The sequence below is a fragment of the Helianthus annuus genome, chromosome 11, assembly GCF_002127325.2.
Source record: "Helianthus annuus cultivar XRQ/B chromosome 11, HanXRQr2.0-SUNRISE, whole genome shotgun sequence".
Lineage (NCBI taxonomy): Eukaryota > Viridiplantae > Streptophyta > Magnoliopsida > Asterales > Asteraceae > Helianthus > Helianthus annuus.
Window position 1 is genome coordinate 140,055,445 of NC_035443.2, and position 21,827 is coordinate 140,077,271.

Below are 21,827 nucleotides of genomic sequence, written 5' to 3' on the forward strand. Positions count from 1 at the left end.
TTTGTTGATTGTAATGACAAGCGAGATGCTCAGGATGCCATCCACGAACTTGATGGTACTGTTATAATTACCTTTAGTATTCATATTTTACTTAATTTAAAGTTCCCGTCTATTAACCTGGGTTAGATTTATTAGTTTAGGAGTTCTCATATATTAATGACTAAACCAAATAAGAATGGGGGAGAGTAGAAATGTCCAATAACTTTAGAGGATCATGTGGTGGTGGCGGCGATGGCAGTGTAGGGCACGGTGGAGGTCGTGGTTGCTCTAGAGTTACTGAAAGTTTAAACCGAGGTCATCAGGTGATTGTTTCTGCATATACATTTGTTGACACACCATATGGATGTATATATATTGTTACTAACACATAATATTGGCAGATGTATGGAAAAATGATTTCGATGATGTACCTGGGAGAAATTCTTCGTAGAGTTATGTAGGGTGCCTGAAGAGGCTGTCCTTTTTCTTGACACGCTGCCCCCGAAACTAAAAAGTCTGTTTGTGTTGAGGTATTTATATTACCATACTATTCATTTACGTATCTATTGAAGAATCCACATTGTCTTTATACATTTATAAATAGTCAAGAAAAAAATGAAATAAAAAAAATGTCAAGGAAGTATAAGGGACAAAATTGGCAGGTTGTTCGGTTAACGGATCATAACATGTAAAGTTATGGTTCGGGTTGAGACACTTTGTGCCAACTGCCTAACGATCTATAGGTAGGTTTATGCATATTTAACCCAACTTTTATATTTATGTCTATGCAGGTCATCATATGTCCGAGTCTCGCTTACTACATCAAGGTAATCGTACCCATTGAGTATGATAGTTATATAATGGGCTTTGTTATTCTAGCGAGCAAATATTTTTGGAAAGGTAAAAATAGTTTTTTAAGTAAATATGAAATTTGATGTCAATTCCCTTTTTACAAACGATGCTTTAAATGTGCAACTCATGGAGCTGCTTGGAGCTCAGGTACTTTCATTTTTTATGGCCCAGGTTAGTATTTATCAAAATTTGATATATTTATTTAATTGAAGATTGGTTATATTTGAATCAATTAATAAATGACATGGATATTTGGAGTATTCTATGCACATGGATTCTCTTGTGAACCATTTTGGGGCATAAACTGGGATCTTATAATACTAATTAGTTATTTGGCCTGCAGTTATTCCTGGCTGGTGGATGACGGTCTAAAGTTATTTGAATCAATCGAGGCATAGTATAACATCGTTCCGTCACTTGAGCATTACTGTTGCGTTTTAGATATGTTAGGGAGAGATGGTAGTGTGTCAGAAGCTTACGATTTTGTTGAAAGATTTGGGGAAAAGGTAATTATTCGAAAGTTTAGGGTTTACTTTTGGGCTCTTGCAGAACCCATGAGAATTTCGATTGGCGAAAGTTGTTGTGAGTAAGTTGGTTGAAATGGGTCTGGTAAATAAGAATGCGGGTTATCATGCGTTGTTGTCAAATATATATCCGGGTTCTAAAAATTGCTATAAAATCATTTGTACAATAACATCTCAATACCTATAAAAAATGAATCAAAACATATTTACCTAAGTGAGAAAAATCATATTTTTATACGTTTATATTGAAAAGTTCTTTCATTACAAAGTTCATCTCATTGCCAGTATATATTATATGTTTGTGTTAAACCACCCGCGAAGCTCGCGGGATCTTAGGCTAGTACATACATATATATATAAAGGGGTTCATCCCCACCCCCTAGGTCCATCCCCTCCAAGCCACTCCTACGTGGCGCCGACGTGGTGGCCCATCCCCTTGGGGATGAGGCTCTCCATACCCTCTAGTCTAAGTAAGAGGTCTGACTGGGTAAGAGTCTGAACCGGCAAGTGGTGAGCCAGTAAGTGTTGTTTGACTAAAGCTCTGAATGACTTGCAAAATGAGTGTTTTACCACTATGAACTATTTTGTGTTGAATGAAATGTATCTGATGGTTGTCGGGTGGTGATGGTGGTTGTTGGCGGTGGCGGGTGGTCGGAATGGTGGGTGGTGGGTGGTGGTGTTGGTAGTTGACGGTGTTTGTTATGGGTGGTGGTGGCTGAAGTTTAGAGTGGAAGTTTATTAGGGCAAAGGTAAATATGTCTCTTAATCTTCAACATCATCTTATCACTTAATCATTAAGAGGGGAACTGAACCATTAACATGTGTTATTTTTGTGAACTAAACATCCTTGCCTCTAGGGGTGTTCAAAACTATCCGTATCCGAAAATCTGATCCAGATCCGAAATATCCGAAATGTCGGATATCCGATTTTTCGGATTCAAATGGTGATTTTAAAAATTTTCGGATATTTCGAATATACGAAATATCCAAAAATTTAAATATTTATTTTTTTCGGATATCCGAATATCCGAAGTATCTGAAAACTTAAATTTGGATATCCGAAATATCTGGTTCCGAAAATCAAAAAATAATAAAAATAAATAAATAAAAAATTGGATATTCGGATATCCGAAATTTCGGATACGGATTCAGATAGTGAAATGGTATCCGAAAATTTCGGATATCCGAATTTCGGATATACGGTTTTGGACACCCTTGCTTGTCTCATGCTGACTTAGAGATCATTAAGAGATAATCATTAAGAGGCTACCATACAACCCTGAATATTTTTAGTCGGTCTGAATGGACACAAGCAAATGTTTGACTAATTCAAATTAGATGTCTTAATCATTTAGACATTTTCTCGCGAAACAAAAAGTCCTAGCTATTAAGTGCTGAACCAGTAAAAGGTCTGAACCATTAAAAGTCCATTAAGAGGTGAAACAAACAACCCCTGAGTAGTGAGCATTATTGCATTATCCTCTTGCCACCACTTCATCGATTGGCGCCTCCAAATAATGCACTGTGAGCGTTACCGACCGACACCACCTAAGGGATTTGGTTTAGTAACATACGTGAAGCTTTGTTGTTTGAGTTCTTCTATTTAGCCGGCATCACCTAAGGGATTTGGTGTAGTAACATCGTGAAGCTTTGTTGTTTGAGTTCTTCTTTTTAGCCAACCAAATAATTACAGATCATACTTACTTTTCACTCACTAACCATTACTTTTACACAATCCATGATTAGTTAGTGAGAGCCCCACTGTAGTAGTGGCGTGACACTCACTAACTGTTACCACTACATGTGGTGATGTCTTACTAACAATTGTGACAACGTGATTGTGTGAATATAACATATTCAATAGTTTGATGTCACCTCCTTGTAAAAGTAAACTAGCCCAACTGGTTAGTCACTTCTAAATAAGAGGTCACTGATTCAACCCTTGTCGTCAACATCTAAGGGTTTTGTAACTTTTATAATGTTAAGTTGAATAATGCATTATCACACCTATTATTTTTAATACCATCAACACCCTACCCTATGAACAACCATAACACCAACAACCTCTAAGCACATCTAATAACATCAACTTATTGTATTTGATTAATTCAATAGGTTTTTCGAACATAACTGATGTATGAAAATGAGATGGAGAACAATGATTCACTTTTGAGCTTTGAAACAAAACTTTGGGACTTAGGTTAGGGTTTCTATTGTTGGTTTTGTTTCGTTTGAATTACTATTTTACATGTTTGAAATCACATTCGGTGTGACTTTGTCTATATTTAAGTGCAATTTGATGCCGGATATGTTTTTGGTGTGTATATGTATGGTATACCCATTTTGGTAAGGGAAGTGAGTGGAGAAAGGGGGTGAGGTGAATTATTTTTCATAGCATGGGGTGTTTCAACATAGTCGATATGTGAAAACTGAAAAGTGTGTTAAGAGTGTTAAAGAGTTATTCTGATGGGAAGCCTAAAAAACACATACGCGTCACACATGCATGATGTATTCCTCTCTCACAACCGAAAGCGCAACAAAGCACACCCCCTCTTCCTCTCATCTCCCTCCTGCCTTCGAACATATAATAAAAGGACATCAATGGGGACGGGTGCCTTCAACTATCTTCTCCCTCTCTCTTCCACTTTAGTGTCAGGTTCTCACGTGCCGCATGAACAATAAAAAAACCCGGTGTCACGTACTCACGTGCCTCATGAACAATAAAAAAACGTTCCAATCAAAGATGCTCTTACAACCAAAGAAGAATGGTGATGTTACCAGAGAAGATAACCGAAAAAGAACCGTATTAAATGGTATATGGTTTACTTAATAATAAGATTTAAATTAAATTCCTAGAAATAAAATATAAAAACCATCCGATTACAAGACAAAAAAAGAAGAATTATTACAATGAATTAGAAGGCTAAATGATCATTCCACGCATTCATAAAGTACAAGGGGTTTTCTGTAACTTATTTAAACATGAGGGCTTGTTAAGTAACTTCCGCCGAAAGAAATCGAACATACTATGCGTTAATTTCGGGCCTTTTTTGGGATGAAAATGATGACGAAACTTGAGAAAGTGACTTGTAAAGACACTCCCTCTATTGGCTCAACTGGAAATAAATAAATAAGAGAAAATTATGTACTTTTTGTACTTATATATATTTATAAAATAAGTTAATATTTTATACAATTGTATACTAATATACTATACATGTATGATCATTTTATACTTAAGTATCATACTATTTTTTAATCACAATCTCCTAGAAACCACGTAATATATCAACTTTACACTCACATATTATCATAAGACCGGAATATAAGATATAATGTAAATAATCAATAGGGTGGTGATCTATTGCTAAAGACAAAGTCTTTAAACACTAAGGGAGGTCTTGGGTTCAAATCTTACACACGACATGAATTAAAAAAGATTCGCCGTTTCAAAAAATAGATATAATGTAAAGAAAAAAAACCGCAATTACTTTAAAAAGATTCATGTTTAAACTAAAGAACTTGACATAAATTTTCTTCTAATATTTCTTTGAACATTTGATCTAAAATAACTACTTAAGTTATGACACATAATACTTTAAGAAATATGTGAAAAACAAACATATCAACCTATCAATTTGTCATGTTATAAACCCGACTGGTTTAGATATTTGATTCGAAACTGACCTAAATCCGTTCAAGTCAAACCAAACACTTGTTGACTATACTTTAATAGTTTGGCCTTGTTGTGTGTTCATCTAAAGTGATTGATCAAGTAATTTTTCATGGTTATTACCTTGTGATAATTTCTTAACTTTTTGAACGACAAATATTACTCTTACTATATTTTACACAAAATATTCTAAACTACTTCCCTTGTCAAGGTTTGAAACCTAGGATATTCCTTCTAATAGATATGTGTCTCTATAAAATAGGTTAGCTCCACGTTAACGTGATAATTTCCTACTCTTAAATACAATTTTCTGATTATTTATATTCTTAAATAAAAAAATTAAAAGCTCCTACTCTTCTAAGACCACTCGTAGTGGTTTAGAAAAATAATGCCCCCACCATGGGGCATTATCCGACACGTGTCATCCCAGTCAGCATGGGACATTATTTCAAAAGTGGCGTAGTGGGGCATTATTCCAATAACGTCCCTTCCAATTAGGAAAAAAAAATGGTCATGTGATATTTCGGTCCCTGTGCATGTTAAAAAAAAAAGAAACTACTTGGAAGCCTCCCATTGGCTAGTCAACCCCCACCATGTGCATCTTAAGCGTTTTAATTAAAACGCCAACTTCAATTTTTTGCGAAAATAACGCCCGGTAACACCGGGTGTAGTGGGGAGAGGGGCGTTTTGGGGCGTTTTTTTTTTATTTTTTTTTTTAAAAATCACGCCCCACTACGGATGGTCTAAGTGAAAAATCTATATATCTAATTTTTTTTAACACAATCAACTCAAATAGAATCTATAATGATTGCTTCTATCACGCACACCACTCTACAATCTAAACATCATTAGCTAACAAACAAACAAAGGCGTGGGCATTGTGTAAATAATTCAAGCATGGACACTTTCGAAGATCCCTAGGAAGCCAACACATCAACTTTAACAAAATTCAACCGCTTTTTCATTCGTAAATTTTAAACATGTATTTAGTTTTGATTAGGGTTTATAGTATTGAGCATATGAAAGAATGAATTGCATTACCAAATATGTAATCTTACAATTTATAGAAATTACAAGAAAACTATGATAAACCCATACTAAGAAACATAAATCTAAACAAATATTTTTGTTCCTTTGTTTATCCTTGAAACATACCTTAAGAAGAAAACACTAAAGTCCATGTATCTTAGTTCACTAATATGACAACTTAAGTCCCTTAAGTATCATTAATCTGGATACATGACACCAAAATCCATAGTTTATTCCTTTTTCACGTTTTCGACATATTATAACATTCTTGTCTTACTTTCAATATAACTAAATCTAACTCCTGTCAGCTTATCACAAAAGGGGCATAAATTAAACCATTTTCAAGATAATACACAAAAAAATAGGATGTTACCTTTGCTAAGCCGTATATTTACCTTTCAATGTATTTTTGCTTGCTAGATTAGCATAGATAAATAGTTATAACAGAGCCGTCCCTGAAAACTCTTGAAAAATTTTTGGCCTCGGGCGACCAAAAGAATTGGGTCCAAAAGTATGGTTAAGGGTAAATGAATTACAAAAATAAAAACTTAGTGATGAAGCAAAGACTCGAACTTGAGACCTTTACATTATTTTGAGGTGGTTTTTGCCACTACACCACCAATATTTTTTTTTCCATAACAAACGGATGAATTTACTAAATATATAATTTAATATATATATACAAGCTTATAAATACTTTTCGGACCCTTTGAAATTTTGGGCCTTGGGCGTCGGCACGGGTTTGCCGGGCCCAGAGCCGGCCTTGAGTTAGGCCATGGGGTATGGGGCTTGGGTTGGGGCGTGGGTTGGCTGAAAACGCCCAAGCCACCACCCCGGGGGCTTGGGTTGGGGCGTGGCCCCATTGGCGTGGGTTTGAAGCCGGGCGTGAGGATGGCTAGTAAGTGACATGGCAGACTGTCAATGGCCAAACCAAACTCATGCCCCCAACCCAAGCCCCATCATACACCATGGGCGTGGGTTTGAGTGGTGGGGGGACTCCCATTCCACGTGTCAACAAATGCCCCAACCGAAGCCCAACCCAAGCCCCACCATACCCCATGGTCTTATAACATATTTAACTATTGACCTAGTATATTATTTATCAAATGAAAGTTTTGAGTTTCGATGTAATTCCCCGAGTAAATTAAAACACTGATTACATGCTGATTAGATTTTTGCTTCGCTAACTAGAATTTCCTTAAGCTCATTGAGCTGGTTAGACTTTTTGATCTAGTAAGAATTATTCGATCTAACGAAGTTTGTTTAAGTTGACTAGACTCTGCTTAAGCTGACCATACTTTCATCATTTATCCACGACTCAACCGTATACCAAATATACGCACATGTATACAACTAAACACTATCATGCATTCTTTATTTAAGCTGATGATAATGAAAACCAAATATTGTAAACTAAATAACTTCCAATATAAACAGGGCTATAATTGAGCAAAGCTGAGCCACGCTTGGCTCGAGCTTGAATTTAAATGAGTCAGTTTGGCTCGGCTCATTTATTTTATCAAGCTAAAAGTCGATTTTTTTTTTAGTCAGCTCAAGCCCAATCGAGCCGAGTGTTTTTTTTTTTTTTTTGTTTTTTTTTTCTAATCGTGTTTTTTTTTTCAAGCGAGTCATGAGCTTTTTACACACCCCTGATATATAAATTAGGGGTGAGCAAACGGTAGCGGATACCAAAAGCGAACAAATACCTGTACTGAATGTACCGTTCCAAACCATTTTCGGTACCAATTCAATACCCACTTTTTGTGTTTTTCAAGATCGGTACTTTCAATTCGATACGCTACCAATATTTTAGATTGGTTTACCTTCAAATACCATAGCGCACCGTACCAAACATTAACGGTACCGATACAATACCAAACTCATCCCTGATATAAATAATGATTACATTAAAATAAATAAATTCAATAATCTAAACCAAATCAAATCTTGAAAATGTAGTACTATATAAGAACACAAATAGGTAGACTAGACCAATAATTCACTTGAAGTTTGATCCAAGAAAATGGGTAGAAACTTCAAAAATGCATTCATTGCATTTCTTGCTCCTCTTCCATCAATCTTCTTCTACACCACCTTTCTCAACAACCACCACCATAACCACCACCCAATATGGTCATGGTGCCACCACCACCCTCTCCTCTTAATCAACCTCCTCTTCTTCTTCAACATCAATGTTCTCTTCTGGCTCATCAGCCTCATCCAAGCAACTGGGTCACTAAACTCTCACACTTCTACTCACTTATTCACTTCCAAACTTTCAGATCTATCAAACATTGAAACCTTAATCTGTCTTTGTTTTCTTGCAGATGATTGATGTTTACTGGACAGTGATCCCGGTGTTGCTGGTGCATTATTTTCAGTTGCATCCTGGCTCGATGTTTGACTTTTGGCGGTCTAGAGTTGTGGTTGCGTTGACTTGGGTTTGGGCTGTCAGGTATAACTTATAAGGGGGTGTTTTGTAATAAATGATATTTGAAGGGTGGATATTGGAGTTGTAACTAACGTTTTGAAAGTTAGTTGAACTGGGTTTAAACCCTAAACCGGTTTGGGTTGGTCAACAAAAAAGTCAAAACCGGTTTCGGGTTCGAAACGGTTCGGGTTGTGTTGGTTTGTTGACTAGTCCCAACCCTACGGGTTCAAATGGGTCCAAACTGGTTTCTCTTGCCATCGGTGACAAATCAGTTTTTGGGTTGCATCTCTACCTACAATGGGTGGGTTTTGGGCGTTTTTTAGCCGCCAAAAACACCACATTATCCGGTTTTACTATTGTAGAGCTTGTTTTTGGCACCGGTTTTTTTGAGTGTAGTTCTTGGCCATGAACTAGAAAAAACGGATTGGGATGGCCCATTGTACTTTTTATATGTAAACTATATACATATAGAGTGATGAGTAGTTAATATAAAAAATGTGGTGATGATGTGAAAATGTTTTTTTTGGTGGATTTCGGGTAATTTTAAAGAATTGGAGTTTTTTTTAGAGTAAAGTACACGAATAGCCCCTGTGGTTTTCCAAAATTTTAGATTTGGTCCCTAGCTTCCCAAAAGTACATGGATGATCCTGGTGGTTTGCACTTTGTAACGTGTTTAGCCCCCAACTTTTGACAAAGGTACACGAATGGTCCCTGTGGTTTGCACTTTGTAACGCATTTAGTCCCTAATTTAGACCTTGGGAAACCTTTAGATTTGTTGGTTGGGGACTAAATGCGTTACAAAGTGCAAACCACAGGGATTCATGACTTTTAAAAAGCTAGGGACCAAATCCAAAATTTTGGAAAACCACAGGGACTATCCGTGTACTTTAGTCTTTTTTATGTAACAGCTAACTAGACACGTTTTTGGACGTTTTACGATCTCCATATTATGGATGCTCTTAATGAGAATGATAACCAAATTGTAGCCAGTTCACTCTATCTAAACATACTCTTATCACAGGTTGACCCACAGCTACTTCCGCCGCGAGAAGTGGCAGTGGGGCGCCAGAGAAGACTGGCGCTTCACCGATCTAGCACAACAGTACGGCAAAAACTGGTGGTGGATCTCATTCTTCGCAGTTTACCTAATCCAACAAGTATTTTTAATCGGCGTATGCCTGCCAATGTACATCGTGCACTCCATCAGCATCCCATGGAACATATTAGACACAGCTGCAGTCGCAGTATGCCTGACCGGCATTACAATAGCCTACATCGCAGACACGCAGCTTCACAGTTTTGTGAGCCAAAACGAGAAGCTAAAACAACTTGGAAAGCCGTTGGTCCCGAATCTTGATGCAGGGTTGTGGTATTACTCTAGGCACCCTAACTATTTTGGTGAGCAGTTATGGTGGTGGGGTCTGGCTATATTCGGTTGGAACCTTGGGTGCACTTGGGTCTTTGTTGGTCCATTGGTTAACACCTTGTGTTTGGCTTATGTGACCATACTTGTTGAAAGAAAGATGGTTAAGTTAGAGTATAGGGCTGAACAATATAAGTTGTACCAAAAGAGAACCTCTGTGTGGGTGCCATGGTTCAAATCATCTGTAATTCAGGAGGCTAAGGAAAAGGGTTGTTGACTTTTAGTTGGTCAACAACACTGTTTTGAGCGAGATGAGTGTTTGTTGAATTATATATATATTATTCTGTATCTATCTGTTTTCTAGATATAAATTATGAGTTTGGTTTTGTTTTCCTGTTCAGCGAAGGACTAGCGTTAATGCGCTAGAAGATGGTAATTTCGACACATTTACTGTTACTGCGTTGATTTTGTTTATGAATTAGTTTTAAAGAAAATAATACTTGACGCATTAATTGTTATTATTTATTTTTAATAAAAGATTGGAGAAAGAGATTAGCTTGATCAACCCGATTGTGCCACGAGTAATGATCTTTTTGTTTGACTTTATAAGAACTGGATGAAGCAATCTGGTCTCTAGACTGGATGAAGAATGTTGGTTTGACTGTTTTGGTCAAATGAAAGAAATGTAGGATGCAAACTTGCTACAGATTAGGCTAGATATGGATGTAAACGAACACGTATAATGATAGTATACATAGAGGACTACCTTTAACAAATGTTTCATGTTTGATTTGAGATGTAATCTGGTGTCACATTTGAATTTTAAAACTATCTGATTGACCAAAAAAAAGTCAAAAGTGCTCCTATGTTCCTAGAACAACTAGATGTTTTTTGATGATGAATTCCTTAGATGTATATCCCTGGTCCATGACAATGTTTTCATTTGGTTAGTTGTTTTTAAGCCGCTAGCTGGCGTTATGATCAAGTAGTTATCTGATTTTCGTACATACATGTTGGATTAACCGATTAAGCAACCCATACTCAAACCAACCTTTCGACATGCTTCAACCAGATTAATCGTACCATGATAATCAACCTAAACCTGACCAACCCGAACTTTAGATGGTTCGGTTATCGGGTCACTTTTTCCTGGCAAAAAGCATGAACAACCCTACCCGAAACACGAACCCAAAAAAAACCCTAACATTTATTGTTCTTTTTTTAATAGATGTGTTTTGGTTTGGAATCTTTAATATTTGGAACATTAAGCTTTGAGACTATGAACTTTATAATATCATGCAACGTTACAATTATATACATGTGTATAGAAAACAATCACTTAACAACTACAAGTATATACAACTATATATATGTGTATAAAAACCAATTGCTCACCGAACAACAACACGAAAAATATATGTATAATAACAATGTCTCTTAGTTGTTGTGTGTATACAACATCACAATTATACACATGTGTGTAAAAAAACAAACAGTCACTTAACAACTATACACATGTGTATTAAACACAAAGAGTCACTTAACAGCAACTATAAGTATATACAACTATACACATGTGTATAAAAACTAAAATGCTCAACGAACAACAATTATACACATGTGTATAAAAAACAAACAGTCACTTAACAACAACTACACACATGTGTATAAAAACCAAATGCTCACCGAACAACAACTAGATGTATACAAAAAGAATTAAAAAGTGATGATTTGTATTTGTTGATGAAGAGGAGATGACCTTTTTTCTTTCTTTCCACAAATCATAAAAAGATTGGGGGGGGGGGATACTTGAATAGTATATTGACAAGTTTACTTAATTGCCGTTTTAATTAAATAAAGAGATATTGGCCTTCAATAATCCTTATTGGCTATTGCCAGTCCCACCTTTTTTTTATTCCCACTGATGGTCCCACATTTCAACTATTTTTCCTCCACCGGTCCTCTGTTAAAAAAACTTAACGGAGTTAAGTTTTATTTTCTGAATTACAAACTGACGTTTTAGGGCTTTTGATTAGAATGAGGATACGAGTCTATTGATGTAAAACTTACCTCGAAACGGTGCTCCAAACGACTTGATTTTTGCTAATTAGAAGTTTAAACACCCGAATCGAAGCACCGTTTTCGCCATTTGGAGCACAATTTCAAGGTAAGTTTTACATCAATAGACTCGTATCCTCGTTCTGATCAAAAGCCCAAAAACGTCAGTTTGTAATTCGGAAAAAAAATTAACTCTGTTAAGTTTTTTTAACTGAGGACCGGTGGAGGAAAAATGTTTGAAAGGTGGGACTGGCAGAGGAAATAAAAAAATGTGAGACTGCCAATGGCCAATGACATCTAGTAGAGATTATTAGAGGCCAATATCCCTTAAATAAATAATAAAGAAAAGATCAAACAAGATGAGTGGTTAAGATTAGTTCATTTAGTTCACAATTAGGGAGGAGGTTCACATTTGAACCTAACCCTATATATATATATATACACACGCGCATCCTAATCTTCAATACTTGATTAACGTATTCCGATTCTTCAATTGTTAATCTTGATAATAACCTAAAACATGACTAATTTAATTCCAATAGAACTTCTAGCACTACACCACCATTCTAGATGTATATATTAAGTGTTTAGGGACATGTATGTGGTAGATGCACATTAACTAACAACAACTTGATAACACGAGTTCCTAATTTCAATCATATCAAAACCAGGGTTCATTTGTGTTTCTTAACTTGTTATAATTAGCACTAAACATATTGTTTCCCTAACAAAAACATTCAGTTCAATTAAACATGAGGCTACAAATTACACTGTTATTATGACAAGTTTGGGGAAACACTAGGTAAGTGGTCCATGGTTGGAATAAGTTGTAGTTGATATGGAGAAAAAACTTTTTCTTGTAGGAAATGGGAGTTGTTTGGCATGCCTTGTAAGCATGTAGTAGCTGTAGCAGTCATATGGAACATGGCCTAGCATGGTCAACAAGTTAGCATTCTTGAAGCATGGGTTTCTGAGGTATTGCAAGGGTGAGGGATCGTTACTACAATGTTATGCAATGGAAAATGATACAATCAAAGGTCTTGCAAGGTGAGGGATCCTCATGAGATGTTTCTCAATGAGCTCTATAACTAACCCAAGATGTGTAGTTTGACGTCATGGTCTTTTGGTCCAGGTTTTGGTCTTTTGAACTATGTTTAGTGTTACGGTAACATGTAGTAGTTTTCGGAACAATGTCACTGTGGCATGAGGTTACTTATTCTCTTTTGAACCATATTTGAAACGTGTTTTATGGTTATAAGGTTATGTTATTAGTATATGTCATGTAAAACTTGTTATTGTCTTTTGCTTATAGGGTTGTAAACAAGCTAAACTCAACCCAGCTCGAGCTCGGCTCGAACTCAATTCGAGCTAGCTCGGCTGAGCTCGATCTAGCTTGAACTAACAAAGAACTGCAAAATTTATAATTTTTAAAAAGCCCTAAAAATGAATCTCTTCATAGCTTAAGGACCATAATTGCAATTTAATTTAAGCAAATGGTTAAATATGCAAGTATAAATAGTTAGCTCACTTTGCACAGTGTCTTTACCTTTTTTTATAGTGTCTTTACCTTCTTTTATAGGGGAGATACTCCCTTAATTTTTGTTTTCTGAGCGATGTGGGACAAAAATATAAAGGATGTAAACCTTATCAAGCCGTCTCACGAGCGAAGCCAAGCCAAACTCGAGCTCGGCTCGTTTACAAATCGAGCCAGCTGGCTCGTTTACAACCGAGCCAATTTCGAGCCGAGTTTTTTTCAAACTTTTTTCAAGCGAGCCGCGAGTTTCAAACAAGCCGCGAGTTTTTGAACACCCCTATTTGCTTATGCCTTTATTATGATATTATGTGATGTACATGTCAATTTTTACATTACTAAAATAGCCAACATCATGCTAATATTATATCATTTGATACATTAGTGAAATAGCTAACCTCATGTAAATTGTAATATCCTATCAAGTGTCTTTTAAACAAATCTTATGCTTGTGGTAGAATTACATTAACAAAGTAGCCAATATCAAAATATGTTGATTCCATTACCAAATACTTCGGTACATGATATCCATATTTACCTTCACAACATATTAGCCAAAATTAGGTCAATTTGTTAACAAAATACAGTTCGTTTGGTCATAAAGTAGATGACAAAGAATACCTAACTTAAACCTAGGACAAGTTTAAAGTCTCTTGATTTGACTTGCCATGCTCCTACACCTTGCTTCATTGTTGTTGATCGATCTAAGCAATCTGTGAATGATTTCATTTACCCTTGCACAAAGTTGAGGATCAGCCCAACTAACAAACCCACGATTTGATTTGTGTTTAAGTTTAAATTTTGATTAGCAAAAAATAGAACTGGAGTCAACCCTCAAAATTAGACGCCTATTGTTCTTGCATAGAAATGCAACCTACGACCAGGATCTAATGTAGTTTGTTGAGACAACAAATATTAGACCAAAGATAGTAGCAAGGGCGGTTAGGCAGAAGGGTTAAAAGGTTTAACCTTGCCTAACGCAGGTCGTGGGGTCTCCTCACGTTTGCAAGACGTGGAAGGAGATTCACTAGTTTATATTTCTTGTTTGAAGATCCAATTCTGAAGTATTGTTCAGAAAAGGATTGAGGAACAAAAAGAATAAGTGTAATGTGAATGTGAGTGAGAGACACTTGCGTGAACTAAGTGTACGATGTGAAGGACCAGAGTTTGAGAAAGTAAATCTGATCTGGGATGTCCCTTTGATAGGTGAAGTGTCACTTATATAGGAGAGGACATCTCCCAAAGAAGTATTCGTTTGACTAGTGAACCAGCTTGCAGTGAGGGGCTTACCCTTTCGAGGGTTGAAGCCTTTTGACCCCTGGGTAATAGCATGTACTCTCTGGACCTGCATTGCTTTTACGGCTGTGGTAGGGGAGACTGTTTGAGGATGTGATTTGTTCACTGTTCCCGTGTTACTTTACTCCATCTCCTCAGCTTTTTCAACCATTGAACCTTTTAACCTTTTAGGCGTTTACATACTTGGTCATTTTATTTGGTCTCGGGCTACCCCGTCATCATAGTCCATGAAGAGTGAATTGAAGTTTGATAGCGTATCACCATGTTCGTGGGATTGACGGCTCCAACCTCATAGCAAAGAGAGAGAACGAAAAGAGAGAACTGGTGAGAGCTAGGGTTTGAAAAGGTAAGTGTAGATATTTAAGGTTATTTATGTGAGACATATAGGAATTGAAGAAAATGCAATGCCCTCACATGAGCAACATATGATCAACATTTAACGAAGAAATTAAATTGCGTTAGGATATGGACGAAAACGGTAAAAAAAATTGAAGCGTTGGGACATGATATGTTAAGATTTTTGGAATTTGAGCTCAACAAGATAATATGACAAACCTCAAAGGCGAAACCGAACTTAACTCTTTACTAAAAAACATCTAGTGAATTAGACTTACTACCATCACCTAAATAGAGGAATGTGAACATTTGAAACAAGAATCCATCTAAGAATGTGTTCCTCTAACGTTATATATTATTAGAAAGATACTCTCGACTAAAAGAAGTCAAGCCCATACCTGACTCTTTTTATACACCAAGTGATTGTTAGTTGATTTTTATGCTTCCATTTCTTTGATCTAGTATTTATTTATTTATTTATATAATAACAATTCATGAAAGGTGAATAGTGAGTTTTTTTTTTTTTTGCCATTTTTCTTTTATGGTTTTTGTTTCTTAGTGATTTTTTATGTTTTTTCATTGGTATCATCGGAACTAGTATTTATATTCGTTTTTATGGTTTATGATGAATAAAGCTAATAACGACCAACGTCACGACTAGACCTGGCAAACGGGTTGGGTCAAGTCGGGTCGGGTCATGGGTCGAAACGGGTCAATTAAAAAAAAGGTCGTTTTGGTTCGGGTCAAAAGGGGTTTCGGGTCAGGTTAGTTAAAAAATGTTTTTTTAAGTAATTGTACATCAAGGGACAATTCCATTGCGTTTGCAATTTCTAAAATTTGGTCAAATGTTAAATGTTCTGGAAGTCACCTAGCCATATATACTATACAACCAACCAGGCTAGCACTAGAATTATTACTAAACATAATTTAATTAAATTAGCTTACAGATTCAAATTTCATCACCAACTTTTCCTAACTGGTGGCCAGTTCCGTATCCTGCTGCACATATGATTGTTTAACTGACATTAGGTGTTGTTTTTGTTTCCATATTGAATGAATAATTTAACGGTTCGATTCGAAACGGTGCGGGTCGGAACGGTTCGCGTTGAAACGGTTCCTGTTGAAACAGTACGGGTCGAAACGGTACTGGTCGAAATGGTACGGGTCGAAACGGTGCGTGTCGAAACGGTGCGTGTCGAAACGGTACGGGTCGAAACGGTACGAAACTCGTCCCGACCCGAAACTCGTCTCGTGCGGAAACTCGTGTCGGCCCAAAACCCGTTGCGATCCGAAACCCGTCCCGTGGAGAAACCCGTGTCGGCCCGAACCCCGACCCGACCCGAACCGACCCCGTTCCGATCCAAAACCTGCGTCGTGCCAAAACCCGTCTCGGCCCGAAACTCAATTTGAACTGAACCCGTTCCAATCCAAAACCCGTCTCGGCCCGAAACTCAATTTGAACTGAACCCGTTCCAATCCAAAACCCGTTTCGTGTCGTAACCCGTCTCGTGTGGATACTTGTGCCGGCTCGAAACCCATTCCGATCCGAGACCTGCCCCGTTTCTTTAAGACACTAACCCACATCGACCCATTTCTTTAATGTTGTCGACCCGCTTTGACCCGAAAAATAATAAGATGGAATTTCAAGTGACCCATTGTGATCCATTTAGTTAAAATATCTTACCCAAACCAACCCATATAATTTTAAAAGCAACCCAAATTGACCCACTTGGAAGGCTTTGGGTCAAGATTGCCCCCTCTAGTCATGACGCGTAGCACGGGAGAAAAATGATCAAACTCTCGTCGCATAGCGCGGGAAAAAAACCTAGTTAGATAATACAACTCTAGTATTCACATACTATTTCAAAATTTTATACCAAAGTTATGAATGTTGTTATTTTCAAATTCTAGACTCAAAGGTTGTTAAGTAATTCTGTTTCGACAACTCAGATTGAAATAAAATAAAATATTGTTTGTTTGTTTCTAAAGACCCCTAGCTTGACAGCTACAGACAACTATTTGTTGGGGGGCTCTAGATCCTTATTCTAGCCTCGCTTCCCTAGCAAGTAAACACCTTAAACACCTGTCACTAGGGGTGTTCAAAACCGGATATCCGAAAATTCGGATATCCGAATTTTGGATATCCGAAATTTTCGGATACTAGATTTCACTATCCGAATCCGTATCCGAAATTTCGGATATCCGAAATTCGGATATCCGAAATTTCGGATACGGATTCGGATAATGAATCGGATATCCGAAAATCCAACTTTTTATTTAATTTTTATTTTTTTGATTATTTTTTTGTTATTTTTTTCATATTCGGAAACGGATATTCTGGATAGTTTCGGATATCCGAATGTAAATTTTCGGATATTTTTCGGATATTTCGGATATTTTTCGGATACTTCGGATATTTTTCGGATATTTCGGATATATTTCGGATATATTTCGGATATTTTTCGGATATTTCGGATATTTTCGGATACTTCGGATATTCGGATATCCGAAAAAAATGAAAATTAAATTTTTCGGATATTTCGGATATCCGAAATATCCGAAAATTTTGAAAATCACTATCCGAATCCGAATCCGAAAAATTCGGATATCCGAATTTCGGATATCCGATTTTTCGGATATTTCGGATTCGGATATCGGATATTTCGGATCGGATTTTCGGATACGGATACTTTTGAACACCCCTACCTGTCACATACGTTAAAATAAAGTCAATACATATAATGTAAAGGTGAGCATACAAGTTTGATAATAGCATATAGAGTTCGAAATAGTTTACGCATAACCAGCACGTACACAGAGGAAAACGAAGCATGTTAATTATCGACATGAATCTATCGATACCAATGACTGCGGGTTGACTGTCCGAGACAGTTCGCAATACATGATTACCACCGTAATCCATGCAAGTAATTGTCCTTAACAACCCCCGTGTGAACGGGTGCTGAGTCCAAACTATAGTACTACGTCGTTAAGGCAGGTAGACAACATTCCACGTGTAAACATAACAACAAGCATTCATTTAGTCACGTAATACAAGCAGAACGGTTAGCGTATAAAGTAATTGTGTAGTGTGTTCGATTGTGATTTAGATAAGTAACGTATGTAACACCCAAAAGTGCTAAAGCAAAAAGGGTTCGAGTATACTCACAACGATTGATTGATGGATTGAAGGGAGCGCTTGAGAGTAGGGTTAGCCTGAGTAGTTCGATAGCATAACGGTGAGCAATGCGTAAAATGGAAACAATGTAAATGGGTCGAACAGCCTGGTCGATTGAACTGCAGGTTCGATCGATCGGGTCGTTCGTTCGGTTTGAAAGTCCGTTTGGACAGTCTGTTCGATCGGCTGGTAGGCTCGATCGGCTGGACTGTTCGAGTGGATTGTTTCTTCCTTTGATTAGGATGTGTTTGTGTATGATGGTTTGACCTTTTGAAATTTTCGTTGTAGTATTTGAGAACATTGAAGTGTTCTTACCTTTCAGGTCGATCGATCGAACGGGTCGTTTGATCGGCCGGCTTAACCGATTGGTTAGACACTTTGGTAGTAGGTCCTCAGCTGGGTGTCACCTGATCGAACAGCATGTTCGATCGAGTGGCACTCCATACTACGAACGAGTTGTAAAATCGATTAAGGGTTGAAGCATAGTATCTCATGATCCGATGAGTAATGTTATCAAATAGCTCGTTCAATCGAACATCACCTCGTTCACTACTATACTTCATGAAATCGTCAAAGTGTGGGGCCACTTGCTAGCCGATCGGCTGGCCTGGACGATCGGCTGACATGTCCGATCAGTTGGGTTGTTCGTTCGAACAACTTGTTCGATCGGTCAGCATCCTGACCTGGTCGGCCTGTTCGTCTAACACTTGGCTGCTCTGATTGTTTGACGTTATTTCAAGGTATTTTGACAATGAGTTGAACAATGGAACCTTCGTTCTTACTTGTTCCTCCTACTCGGACAGGAATCACCCAAGTCCGGCCGGTGAACGATTCGGAACGGTGGTTTAACGTTTAACCCGAAATCGGTGAACCTCGTGGATAGAATCCGAATCTTGAACCACACAATCATTAGAAGGATTAGTGAGTTGGCTCAAGCTCCATTTCTACCGGTTTGAAGGCATTGAGTGTAAAAGAGTTGAAAGAAAGTTGAAAATCATCTTTCAATCCTTCACATCATGCAACTGTTTAGATCTGTGATAGATCTTAGTTTGTTTATGTGGAAATCGGTTAGATCCAAGTGATTCTTGGTGGAATGAGGCCAAAACATGGAGTTCTTGAAGAACACCATGATGACATCATCCTTGAATACTTAGATCTTAATGATTTCACGGTTAGAATTCAAGTTTTGAAAGATAGAAAGGTGTAGGAGCATGATTGACTAAGAAAGTACAAGATTTAGGATGAAAACTTACTGAAATCGGAAGAAATCTGAGAAAAGAAGGGGAGCACGAGCTGGCCGGTCAGAGAGTTTCCAAAAGTGGAAAGAATGATAATGATAGGCCTATTTATAGGCTTCCCAAAGAGGAAAGGGCTGGCCGATCGGCCAGGCATCCCGATCGGACAGCCTGCTTGATCGGACAGCTTGTCCGATCGGCTGGGCTGTTCGATCGGCTAGGGGCCTGCTCGATCGGACAGCTTGCGTCTTCTATCGGCGTAACTTTTCTGTCTATCTCGAGCTTTGACCAAATTGTCCCGAATTTTAAGGATTTTGTCAGCCGTTTCTTGTAGAAGCTCGGGACCGGTTAATTGTGAGTGACCGATCTCGTGCCATACAATGGGCGATCGACATCTTCTTCCATATAAGTCCTCGAATGGTGCCATTTGAATGCTGGCATGATAACTGTTGTTGTACGAGAATTCGACTAGTGACAGGTGTTTGTTCCAACTACCACCGAAGTCTATGACACACGCGCGGAGCATGTCTATAAGAGTACGGATCGTTCTTTCAGTCTGTCCGTCGGTTTGAGGATGGAATGCGGTACTCAAGTTAAGCGACGTACCGAGAGCCGCTTGAAACGTTTCCCACAATCGCGAAGTAAACCGAGCGTCACGGTCTGAGATAATGTCACGAGGCGTACCATGACTACAAATGATCTCGTCGGTGTAGATTCGGGCTAGTCGTTCTACCTTGTAGTCTTCCCGTATTGGCAAAAAGTGGGCTGCTTTGGTCAGACGATCAACTATAACCCAAATGCTGTCGTGACCTGATGGCGTGGGCGGAAATTTGGTTATGAAATCCATAGCTATACTCTCCCACTTCCATATGGGGATTGGAGGTTGTTCGAGTAAGCCAGAGGGTCGTTGATGTTCAGCCTTAACTCTTGCACAAGTCAGGCAACTTCCAACATAGAGAGCGATATCCCGTTTCATGCCCGGCCACCAGTACTTGTAGCGAAGGTCCTGGTACATCTTATCGGCACCGGGATGAATAGAGTATCGGGACTTGTGGGCTTCGGTCATTATAATCTTTCGCAAATCGGTCCGCTTAGGAATCCATATTCGGTCCAGATAATAGAAAATCCCATTTGTTTTGCTTACAAGCTGAGCTCCATCGTGATAGATCTTCTCTTTCTTCAAGGTGCGCTCGTTAAAACAAGCATGTTGGGCTTCGCGGATGAGGGTTTCGAGATTATGCTGAGCTTGGGTATTGCGAATACTGAGCATGTAACTCCGTCTGCTGAGCGCGTTGATGTGTGTAAAATGCAACATATAAAACACATCAATTAAGGCATAAAACTAACCCTTTTTTAGTACTAATGTTGGAAAAAGAGTGTTTTTGTCTTCCTTTTGTATTTTCAGGATGAAATGAGCTCAAAATCACAAAAGAAGCAAAAAGACCACTAATTCTACCATAAATACAAGAAAAGGAACAAAAGTAGACTGCCCGGACCCTCAACGGCACCTCCCAAAGCAAAAAGGAAGAAACAGAGTCTGAACACGCCCCGTGTCCAGCGAACACGGGGGCGTGCCCAGGAAGCAGCAGAAAAGACAAACCAGTAGAAGCTTCCATTGCCCACCACGGGGCCGTGTCCAGCGAGCACGGGGGCGTGGTGAAAGTACAGCAGGCGCATTAATTGTAATTCGCAATTACAATTAATGAGGAGAGAGAGTGTCAGGCGGGCACGGGGCCGTGTCCAGCGGACACGGGGCCGTGTCCAGCCTTCTGTTCAGCCTATAAATAGAGGAGCTTGGCTTCATTCTCTCTCATCCCTTGGCACACCACCTCTCTCACACTTCATCCACCACCCACCACCACCATAATACCATCATCCACCACCATCATCCATTGTCCATCATAGAGTGTGTGAGTCGTCTCGGGATCCAAGATTGATCGTAAGAGTTCTTGACAATCAAGGCCATGTTTGCCTAAGTCTCTTACATCACTTGGTGAAGACAAGTGTTTAGTATAATACTTTTTATTTTTAATCTTTTGCACTTTTTATTTGGTTTTGTATTAATGACTTTAATAACTAGTTACTTATGTTGAAGGTGATCTTTCCTTATCGTTTGTCCGTGGTGTCTTGGCGTTATTTTACTGTCTATATAAAATAAAAGATTTTCACCATTCATATCTCCACGGTCTATATGGAGGTATGTTGGCTACCTGGTCGGGGGTTAAGGGAACGGTTTGGTAAGGGTCTTGCCCTTGTTCAGCGTTTAGAGGTCCTGCTTGGGACCTGGGTCAAATTTAGTAGGATCTCCTTCAATGCCCATAGGTATTGGATGGCGGGGATCC

The 21,827-nt window shown here is 38.2% G+C and overlaps 1 protein-coding gene and 1 long non-coding RNA gene across 3 annotated transcripts; both read left to right on the forward strand.

Annotated features, from left to right (window-relative positions):
* Nucleotides 1-70: 70 nt before the first annotated feature.
* Nucleotides 71-1,336, forward strand: LOC110892164. The gene is made up of 4 exons (XR_002565883.2): nucleotides 71-302; nucleotides 381-509; nucleotides 771-806; nucleotides 1,175-1,336. It is a non-coding gene; the product is annotated as an uncharacterized LOC110892164 (long non-coding RNA).
* A 6,719-nt stretch (nucleotides 1,337-8,055) lies between these two features.
* Nucleotides 8,056-10,242, forward strand: LOC110890572 (uncharacterized protein C594.04c). Of its 2 annotated transcripts, none has more exons than XM_022138184.2 (3): nucleotides 8,056-8,289; nucleotides 8,385-8,512; nucleotides 9,510-10,242. In XM_022138184.2, the coding sequence occupies exons 1-3, from the start codon at nucleotides 8,188-8,190 to the stop codon at nucleotides 10,126-10,128; spliced, it is 849 nt and encodes a 282-aa protein (XP_021993876.1). In that variant the 5' UTR covers nucleotides 8,056-8,187; the 3' UTR covers nucleotides 10,129-10,242. The 2 variants fall into 2 exon arrangements, with proteins under 2 accessions (XP_021993876.1, XP_021993877.1); XM_022138185.2 differs by having other exon boundaries at nucleotides 8,056-8,281.
* The last annotated feature ends 11,585 nt before the right edge of the window (nucleotides 10,243-21,827 follow it).